We start from the raw sequence: 10,937 nt of genomic DNA, 5'->3' as shown, positions 1-10,937 counted from the left end.
AGCAGGAATAAGCACACACTCTCAAATGCTCAGCTGCAAACTGAATAATACGCAATTTGATTTGTGTGCTCTCAAACGTTTTGGTGGGGACATATACACTGGCCAGTTTATTAGGTACACCTCTACAAATTGCACTTCAGTGCAACATCTTGCCTTAACATCTGTTTATGAAGCTCAAAGGGTTGGTTTTTGGAGAAATTGTAAATGTAGAAATTCACATGTTGTACTGGACTACATTATATTCAGAGGTGTCCAGCTACATACATGAGGGGGTCAGAATATTAGGAACACCTAAATATAATTTAGTTAAAGTACAATACCATCTTTAACTGTGAGCTTAAAAATAAACAATTGAATTTATACGTTTGACAGTTTCTCCAAAAACCAACATTTTGACCTTCATAAACAGATGTTAAGGCAAAAGTGTTGCATTGAAATGCATGCAATTGTACAGGTGTGACTATTAAAGTGGCCAGTTTCCATACACTCCCCACCAGGGTCTAAACTTGACAGAGTTAAGCAGTATGAAGGTAAATCCCCACCAAAACACAGGGAGCACTACTCGGTTTGCAACGCTGCATTTGAGAGCTCACAGGCCTGTAAAAGGAGAATCAGATTTGAGAGTGTAGTCTTGGCCATGCGTGTATCTGAGTCTGTGCTCTCTTTTCCAAGCAAAGACTCAGAAACAAGCGAACATGGCCATGATTACACATTCCAATCTGTGCCTGTGCATTCTCTGTTATAAACTGAGTAGCGCTCGCTGTGGTTTGTGCACCCTCAAACATTGTTGGCACTGTAATTCACAAAAGTCACTGGTAAGTACATGATTATATAATACTGCTTCAGAAAACTAACTGTAAAGGTTAAATGAGCAATTATTATCAACCTACCCCCCTGTTTCTATCTTTCTCTGGCTAGGTGGAGAAAATCATCATGACTTTGCGTCCAGCCATGAAGCTGCGGTTGCGTTTCGTCACACACAGCTACATGATGGAGACTTCATCATCTGCTGCCTCCGCCTCCACACCTCAGCCCCCTCCCTCCTCCCTGGCATCGACCTCCACCACGGCCTCGCCCTCCTCCACACAGCACACACATGCACCTATGTAGGGAGGTTAACAAACACAGTTACAATCATGAAAATGGACATTCTCACACACACACTGCAATCAAATGTGAGTTGAAACATTTTGCATTAGCTGTTCTCCAACTTGTGTTTTGTAAAATAAGGATTATTGTACCTTTATAAATAAGACCCCTGGAGCACTGGTTCTCTGTCTTGAGCATGATTTATATTTGTAAGTGCATAAAAAATTCAAGAAAGTCATAAATGTTTCCTTAGCAGCATGTTATCACCGACAAAATTCAGGCATACTGATACATTTACACAGCATCTCTGAGCTCTAATTTAGCAAAGACAACACTTTTTACCTACTGGATCTGTACTTAGTTTATATTGTACATTGTTCATTAAAAATACCTAAATATTCAGGTTTTGGGTTCTTGTATTTCTACTTGTGCACATATGCAAAAGGGAAGTTATGCCCCAGCATCTGTTCTTTAACTTACTGCACCCAAAATTCTGCACAGTTTGTTGTCCTGATGACTTCAGCCTGCTGTCTGTAGAGTGTGAATACCACATGATTTCTGTCATGTAGCTAACCATCTTTCCTCATACACTGGAGAAACAGCTTTTCCTTAGGTGATCACCCTCAACCACTTAGCTTCAGAGAGCATTGTACTAAACCACTGTGCTGTATAAAATAAAATGTAAGTGGCCTTACCTTACACCAGTAGGGGGAGTCCAGCACGTGTGGTTGCCTGCAGTCCTCTCCTCCCAGTCTTTTTATTTCTAAAGTATCAAGAGGCAGAGGCATTAGAGACCCTATTGACTCAAATAGATTTTTTCCTGTCTCTCTGCCAGAGGGATATCTCAACATCTCAAAAGATATCCAATGAATTTGGTGGGAAGCCCAGCTTTAAGCCAACAACACTTGGGATTTTTGCCATTTGGCAAGCGGTAATGAAACTAATAGTGAGAGAAAGACTTTGTCCAAATCCTAGGAGTATACTTGTTGGGTTAGTAAATCAAATTATCCTTAAAGTGGTGCTTTTGGGTGTTATGGCACAATGGAAAATTAAAGCATTTATAAGTGATTATAACTTCAAGTCTCATTTTACCAATAATGGTGTTTAAAACTTTTTTTTTTCTCAAAAACCTGAATGCTAGGTGAAGTAACAAGCACGTCACTGGCAGCAGAAATAAACTTTGTATCAAGCAAAAAAAAAAAAAAACAAAAAAACATGCCCTTTAAAGACCTATCACCAAAATAACCAAAAAGCAGTTCTTAGTGCAGTCATTGGTTGAAAGCTTCATGTCTGAGGGGTGCTTGGGATTGTGCCTTCTACTCCTTTACAGCTCTGTACATCAAACTAAACATGTAAACAAATGTACCAAAAGCTCCATTAACAAAACCAAGAGGCTACAGTTATGCCAGCAGGTCTGAGGCTGTGCTTTGGCTAAATGTTAACATCAGCATGATAACGTGCCGTCATTTGTTTCAGTGAGGTTTAGTAGGTATAATGTTTACCATGGTCATCTTAGTCTAGCATGCTAACTGCCAATTAGCACTAAGCACACTGATGCATGATGGGGATGCTGTCAATTTGTAATACTGGCCTCTGCCTTGGTTAAAAATGTAGACTATTAAAACATTTTCAAAAATTTCAATTTTAAAGAAAAAAAAACAACCTATACTACCTAATTTAACGAGCTGTGGAAAAAAAAAACTTTTGCATAGCAGCTCAATCTGCTGCTGTTTGAATCTTCACCAGCTAATGATCAATGTCATACCTACTTCCTGATACACGCCTATCCTCCATTTAACTGGGTTTCCTCATCCATTATGTTACAAGCAGCACACTGGCACAACCAAACAGAGCTACTGTTGAATCTATAACCACACCCACCAGTGAAGACATGGTGTACCAATGTTTAACATCATTAATCATTAAAATGTATAGGCAGCCACCAAGAGGAGGTAAAAGGCCTGTTTCTGGTCTCTTCTGACATGGAACTACATGTTTATTATACATTGGCGCCAGAGGTAGAGACTAGTTTTACTGTTCAGTTCTCATGAGTGTGAAGTCTTACCTACAATTATCCTTTGTCCTCTGTTGAGCAGCATCCTTATTCCCATGAGCAGTGGTTCCATCCTGATGCAGCCCTAGTGTTTACATACTGTGGAAGAAGAGGAAGAAAAGGTCAGTCATTCTTACTCATCCACTCCTAATTACATTGCTTCTTCACCAGGTCAGCTGTAAATTAATTACATGAACATTATGCAATCTCTTAATTACATTAGAGACCTGAGCAGCTCTTGAGATTTTCATTGTGATGACAGTACAAATTCAACTCTTAGTCACCCTCACTTGTGGCTTTTAGAGGAGAACGGCTTCACACTGAGAAATATTGATTTTAGTTTTCCCAGATATTATGATATCATTCAAGTTTCATGTATACCAGGTCAACTGAGACTTAATCGTATCAAGTAATGTCATGAACTACGGGCATATAATCTCATTCTTTTTTGTGTGCCTGTGCATGTATATGAGTCATCACATGACCTCTGTACAAGACCCTGGCTGAGGGGTAGTTCAGGGTACAGCGTGCTGTTGGGCCTGTGGTTTAAACATTCAACTCTGGCCCTAAATTTAACGTGGTAACATGCAGGCCTGTGGATGCAGGGAGTTTCATATTGCAGCTGTTGTTACATACAGACAGGTGGCAAACTAAAGGGAAAACCTGAATAACTGAGTGGAGAAACATAAATGCACATGCTGGTATTGTTTGGATCCACTTGTTCCCTTAGAGGGAAGAGTCACTGCAAATCAGTACAAAGTTGCTCTGACTGATCACCTTTATCTTATCAACATGTTCTGGTGGCCCAACACCTTACTAAAACATTGTAGGCTGGTTTTTCCTTTTCATTTGTCACCCATCTGTATGTGTGTTTCTGTTTCAGCTCTACTTGTGTTGCATGGGAAGCCCGGGTTTAAATTTAGCATGGCAGCATATCATGCTTATGAGCTGTAGATGGGCCGGTCTGCTTCAGTCCTGTACCTTCTCATCCTGTAGGCTGTTCCCTCAAATTTTGGTGCCAGTATAGTAAATTTATCACATCACATTGATAAACTGGCTATAACTGATATTTGTTTTATAACAGTGTATGAACAACAGTGTAAAACATGGCAATGTGAAAGGGGTCATCCGTAGTGTTGAACCTGAATCAGTTACGCCAGACAGCCGTCGTCAACAAAATTCATTGTACACAACCTGGTCAGCACCAAACTGCAATTGGACACAGTTAGCAACTTGCTGTTGAACACATGGCAGCACACTGCCCTCAAGAGTTGGTAGAGACCAAAAACAGAGCTAAAAGAAGAGGAAGTATTGGACTTAACATGACTCGGAATGAAAGGAATGTTTCTACAGCAGGTTTAAATTAGGTGGCTAGAGTACAAACCAAACGCAAGATTGAACATAACGGGATAGTAAGCAAATCTGCCTTTTTTTTTTTTTTAGCCAGGCTAATGCACAGCAATGTCAGTCAGTCCACTAGGCCTTAAATATCTCAACCACTATTGAATGTATTGCCATAAAAATTGTACAGACATTCATTGGCATGACAGGAAGCATCCTACTGACTTTGGTGGTCCCCTGACCTTTCCTCCATGGAGGGCCACGTTTTGGTTCACAGAGAAATGGCTCAACAACTGGAGCAACACTGTCAAAGTTTGGTGTAAAATATACATGCCGATATTAGCCTTTAGCTCAAAGCACTGCAGTGTGATACTTTCTAGTGTGAACAACCTACTCCTTTGAATGTGTGACTATTTGACTGCCTACACATTTCTATGGGCAGACATCCACAATGTTGTGGCCAACAGACATGATGGCATTCAGTGAAAAGGAGGAGTTTTTGGCTGTTCCGCAAACAGTCACTATACTTACGGTAATTTCAGAAGTTGCATGCACTTTATTCTCAATTGGTCATCACATAAAATAAACAACATTATTTGTCTTTCAGCCAATTTTATAGCACTTTTCTGTTAATAAGTCTTAGTTTGACCCTTGAGTACTTGGTTTTATGACAAAATTAGTCACGAAATGCATCCCTATACAAAGAAATTGCTTCTTTGCCCTTTTGTTTCTCTCTTCCTTCAAAGAGCCAAAATGCTCCGCACACACAAACACTGCCTTGTAAACTCAATATGCAGTATTTCTTCTGTTGCTCTTTCACATTCAATTATTACTAAATGAGAAGCTCTCAGTGAAACACACATGCACCAACACAGACACACAGCATGCCCATTTCCTCATCTGGGGTTGCCATGGTAACTGTGTGCACCTGGGGGAAGGCGAGCGAGCTCATTGTGTTTGCTTGCCTGACTTAAAGTGTGTGTGTGTGTGTGATGATCTCCTAACCCTAACACTGAATTTCATCTGACAGTCTGACATCTTTGACAAGAAGCAGAGCAACAGAGGAGAGGGTGAGACAGTGATGAGAAGTGAGAATGGGAGAGAAGGGAGAGATTGACCAAGGTGACAGATGTGTGGGTGTTGACTGTTGTCCTTCCTGACACATAAAAAAAAAAAATACATAAAAAACCATTTCATGTTGGAGATGAACTCAGAGGAGATTCATCTTAAAATCAGACAAGTGTAAGTGTGTATTTGGAAAGCAGAGCTTAATGATGCCAGAGCAATTACTGACATGATTATCATTTACCACACACTAATTAGGATTACTGTGGAGGACAGAAACAGATGGGCCAGTGAACAACAGGCTCACACTAATCAATATAATAACGAGATAATCAAGAGGTTAAGATGACTGAAAGCAACATAATGAAAGGAGGAGAGAACAGATTTTATCAGAATGACACCCTTTTATTTCCTACATCAGAGGCTCTGAAAACGGTTTCAAGTCATGTATAACACTAAGCATGCATGAGCAAACAAGCAATAATCAGCAAGTCCACGTCTCTGTTCCACTGGCTTCTCTAACTAAATGCAATCGGTCATTAACATTTCTTTTGTCTGTCTTGTGGAAAAAAAAATGAACTGTGTGCTGAGCTTTACAATGATTTCTTTGTAAGCACAGGAAAAAAACTACAGCTCTTATTAAAATGTACAAGTACAGCAGTGGAGGTACTTGTCAGCACAACCATAAAACTCACCAATGCTCTTATTTTTTTTTTTTTTTACCTGTAATCTCTGCTGTCTAAAAACTTTTACAGCATTTGAAATGTCCGAGCTAATGGTGGACCCTCGAGTTGCACAAGGTTTTCCATCTCCTGTCATTTCGCCTGTGAACGTTTATAGGGAATAACGTTGTTCTAACAGCTACAAAAAACAAACATATTAAAGCAATATTAGATCACTTTTGCCAAAAGCAACAATTCTCTAAGAACAGGAAGTGAGCCACATGACACACTGCTGAGACCGGCTCCTTTTCGAGGCTGAAATTTTAGTTATTAGTGTTGTTACAAATGTTAATGGGATGTTTCCTTATCAGCAAACAAGTTCACAACCGTCATCACAATAAACAGACGTCTCCTGTGAACTAACCAAAACTTCTCTAGCTGTGTCTAAGGAAGGACAAACAGTGAAACAGTGACAGGGTCATGGATGATGAGGTTCACCTACTGCTACCCTACATATGTTAAAATGGTTGAAAATGAGAAATACTGTTCATTGGCATCTATGATGAAAACATTCAGCAACTGTAGTGGTGATATCACACCTAGAGTTGGGGGGGGTTGCTGCTGCTGAATTTGTCTAACCAATAATCTCCAACTTGTCCTCAGGACCACAGTTTTCATTCCTTTTACATAAAGTTTTTCCACTGAATGGTCGACACAGTCCTGCTCTTCCTGACAGTAGAACTGTGGAACAGTGAGCTGCAGGCTTTCACACAGATTGGTGTGTAATTTCCATACAAATGCACTCTGCAGCTTCAGCTGATTAGAGCTGCTGGATGCCAAAACTTCCAAAGCATTATGCAGAGAAGGTGGTTTGTGCCATTAGCACCGACACTACTGATGACTGCTCATTAAAGCTACTTTAAATTTCCTAATAATGAATCCGAAAGCTTTATTTTGGACTAACACAATGTCTTAATCCTCACACTACACATTTCCATCTGGGCACACTCTGCTGAGCAGATAATGAAATTTAAAACATAAAACAATGAGTTCTTTTTCATTGCCAACTCAGGGTTGTGGTGATTAACTTCTGAGTGTAAACAATTTTAAATTGAAGACTTCCAAACTGTGTGCGTGCGTGTGGCCAGATGGTAACTTGTACTGTGATGATGAAGGGAGTGGACATTATCCTCTTCACTGATGATTAAGCAGTGGGAAACAACGTTGGCCTCCTGTTGATAGGTTTGGCTTGAAAGCTGTGTGGACATTTTGAAAAATCAACAACTTTGCTCTAAAGTAATGGTGATTATTAGGCAGAACAAAAAACGGCAAAGACACTCAGATGTCACAATGTGACAAAATCTCTCTTCTGTGGTGATGTTTTTATTTTCTTCACCACTGAGCTTCTCTCTTGCCCAAACAAAGCTTGAACATATTCCACATCCTGTGTAGGGTGTTTGTCCGGCCAAGAGTTGGCTGTATCAAAGCCAACTTTGATTGGGGGGGGTGACTAATAAGGACAAAACCTTTGAGCAGCTGTGTGAGTCTCAGCGACTTCCAAAACTGAGGCAGCACAGAGCAGGAAGGATTATTAGTATTTCATATCCAATCTTTCACAGCTGTAAACCAAGTGTAATGTGGCTCAGACCAATTTTTAGGGCTGCATTTACCCCAAAATCAAAGTTTAAAACCTAAACAGAATCAAATCACTTTTTCCACAAATCATTTTTAGGTCAGTGATTCATTTTTGTGCTGCTCATCCAAACGTACTGTTGCCTACTCGTACGCTCCCAGTCACACACAGACATGGCTGGTCAGTAACCACACACACACCCACACACACAAACACACACACACAACAAAGCAACAGGAGGACAGAGGCTGTCAGATACACACACTGTAATGGTTATCTGTAGTTTGTATGTCTTTCGTTTTTACATTTCTTATAATAACTACGTAATGAACGGACATGAGACTGAATATTTACGCGTTGAGCTGGTGCGACAACTCACGGTAAAATACCGTGTTGCTCTGCCGTCCACTGATTATTCACAGAATAAAACTGAGAAAATCAACTTCCTGTGTCTCATACAATGGCGCCAAAAGGCCATCACAAATTAACCCTTAAGTAACCACAGGTTTACAATAAATTTCAATTCAAATGAACTTGACACTCAGCTGCATTACTCAAATAGAACAATTTCAAATCAAACTTATGCATATTACAAAAATGGCACTCACACACACTGTTTGACAGACGACAAGAGGTGCCGTTTCTAATGCCTGCACACGTCACACAAAGCAACAAATGCACACATAAATGAAAATGCAACTTCATGGCAAAATTAAATATCACCAGTCAAAGCAACTTTATTTATATGGCACATTTCATACAGAGGCAACTCAAAGTGCTTTACATAGGCAAAGAAAAACTGTGACAGCATTAAACACTATGACAAACAACCAGTGAAGACAAAATGAAGATGAAACATGATTAAAGAGACAAAATACATAATGAAGATAAAAAAGACAAAGTAACATGATTATCTAGCAGTTACAGTGCAGCATAGAAACCGGTCAAACAAAGGCACAGAAAAACAGCAGAGTCTTCAGTTGAGATGTGGGGCACATTTAAGGTCGTCAGGAAGGTGGTTCCCTCGTAGCATAGTAGCCAACGGCAGCGTCACCCTGAGGGTTTACCAGCTGGCTGCTGCCTGAGGATCTCAGAGCCCTGCTGGGTTGGTATTCTACAAGGAGATCAAATAAGGATTTTGGCCCCAGACCACTGCAAGATTTAGAAGCGCTCTAAAAAAAAATAAATAAAAAAATTCTGTTGGTAACCGGCAGCCAGTGTTTAAGTATTTAAGAACAGGAGTGCTCAGTTCTCCTGGTTAAAACTCGGGCAGCAGTGTTCTTCTTAACTGACTAACACCATTTTTCAGAACATGCAGAATTGATTGGTGTTGTGCCTTCTAGGCTGAAGCACTAACAGTTTTGCAATTTAAATTATCAATCCATCACGGTGAACACATCCTTTTAATTATTATGATAGATTTGCATTATGATACGGCTGCAGGGACTGTTTCAGATTAAAACCTGTGGGAAACGCCAGAGTTTTTCTGTACAAGAGATGATCTGATTCAGATCACATAACTGTTTTTACAGCATTCTCATGTTTTATTGTGTTTGATTTTCTAACAAAAATGGTGAGGAGTAATGACAGCTACCACCTGAACACACCACCAGCTTCTACTGCTTTAATGTCCTTTCTGCTGACATCTATGTAATTGCTTTAAAGATTCATGTATCCAGAACCTAAACCCATTTACTTATTCATTTACAGAAAACAAATATTAACATAAATGTTGGCACCGACCACGTCTCACACAGACTCTGCTCATTCTTCAGTACTACACAGCCGTCACTGAGACCATGCTCAAACTGGAGCAGTTTTAAACAGCAGCTCAGACACCAAGACAAGCTCCTGACCTCTCTCACCCCTTTCTTTGCTTCCCCTCAGTTCAACTCTACAGAACCCACTCACACACCCTTCTTCACAAAATGGCCTTTTGCCACTGCAATAAGAAAAATCTATTCAGTACCATAAACGCCGCCTGTCACAGCTGAGGGTTTTTAAATGCCTAATTTATTGTGTGTACATGTATAATGGACTGCAGACATGAATCACTGTGTTGCTCCACTCAGTCTGTGATGGCAGAGCAGTTGATTACTAGAAAAGAAAAAAACTACACCAGCTGCATCTGCTGACTCAACCTCCGGGTCACCTCCGCAGAGAAAACACTGATTTTCTGAAAGGATGAACTCTGGACTTTGAATATTTACAAGCATCCCTGGTGAAGAGCTACAACTTCAAAGTGTAAATCAAGCAGAGTCAAGAAGCTCAGGGAGAAAAATCAGTTTGAAGGCAACATGTAGAGTTGAATGTTTAACTACTCTAGTTCTTAGCTGGCCCAGCCGCTGAACCTTTGTTATCCACATACAGAACAATATTTATTGGTCTGTTCCCCTTTCTTTACTTTAAGAATGAATTATAAACCACCAGTGGTTGGGCTATGCCCTCCTGGCAGCAGGCATTTATCATGACAAATGGCCGTTGAAGTCATTTAGAAATGATTACAGCTCATTGTTTACAATGTGAGGTGACACAGCAGTCTGTCACAGCTGCAGGACCTGGGTTAACCGTCTAGTTGTGCAACACCTTGTCTAAAAGGCCTTTGACATAATTCACAAATAGCATAGCACAATGCAAAATACTGGATTATAAATGAATATTCTGCATTTAACATATTAGTCAAGTCAAAGTACAGAAGTGTTATAGCATTAACAAAATGTACTTTAAAGTATAAAAAGCTCTCATTATACAGCAGAATAACTTGAGGTGGTGTGATTACAACCTCACTGATCAGCCACAGCATTAAATCCACCTGGCCAACACCGTGTAGGTCCCCTCACGCCACCAAAACAGCTCCGCCCATCAAGGCATGGACTCCAGACCTCAGACGGTGTCCCCTGGTATCTAGCACCAAGATGTCAGTTGTGAGGTGCGGCCCCCCATGGATTGGGCTTGTTTGTCCAGCACATCCCACAGATGCTTGATTGGACTGAGATGTGGAGTCTTTGGATGCCAAGTCAACATCTTGAACTCTTCATCATGTTCCTCAAACTATTCCTGAACCGTTTGTGTAGTGTGACAGTTGCACTGTCCT

The 10,937-nt window shown here is 40.4% G+C and overlaps 1 protein-coding gene and 1 long non-coding RNA gene across 3 annotated transcripts in view; one reads left to right on the top strand and one right to left on the bottom strand.

Moving 5' to 3' along the window:
- med23 (mediator complex subunit 23) overlaps nt 1-1,448 on the top strand; it is a 20,495-nt gene extending 19,047 nt beyond the window's left edge. The window contains exon 31 of one of the 2 annotated variants that reach the window (XM_020603684.1): nt 919-1,448. In XM_020603684.1, coding sequence (XP_020459340.1) covers nt 919-1,110 — 192 coding nt within the window. In that variant the 3' untranslated portion in view covers nt 1,111-1,448. The remainder of the gene's footprint in view (nt 1-918) is intronic. The other variant, XM_020603685.1, reaches the window with a different exon arrangement.
- Nucleotides 1,449-1,627: 179 nt separating this feature from the next.
- LOC109962197 (uncharacterized) overlaps nt 1,628-10,937 on the bottom strand; it is an 11,670-nt gene continuing 2,360 nt past the window's right edge. Inside the window, exons 2-3 of the long non-coding RNA XR_002275225.1 lie at nt 3,155-3,241; nt 1,628-1,852 (exon numbers count right to left, since the gene is read on the bottom strand). This is a non-coding gene — a long non-coding RNA (uncharacterized LOC109962197). The remainder of the gene's footprint in view (nt 1,853-3,154; nt 3,242-10,937) is intronic.

The sequence above is a fragment of the Monopterus albus genome, unplaced genomic scaffold, assembly GCF_001952655.1.
Source record: "Monopterus albus unplaced genomic scaffold, M_albus_1.0 scaffold62.1, whole genome shotgun sequence".
In the NCBI taxonomy this organism is placed as follows: domain Eukaryota; kingdom Metazoa; phylum Chordata; class Actinopteri; order Synbranchiformes; family Synbranchidae; genus Monopterus; species Monopterus albus.
The sequence above is the reverse complement of the archived record's forward strand: the minus strand, read 5'-3'. Positions and strand labels throughout refer to the sequence as shown.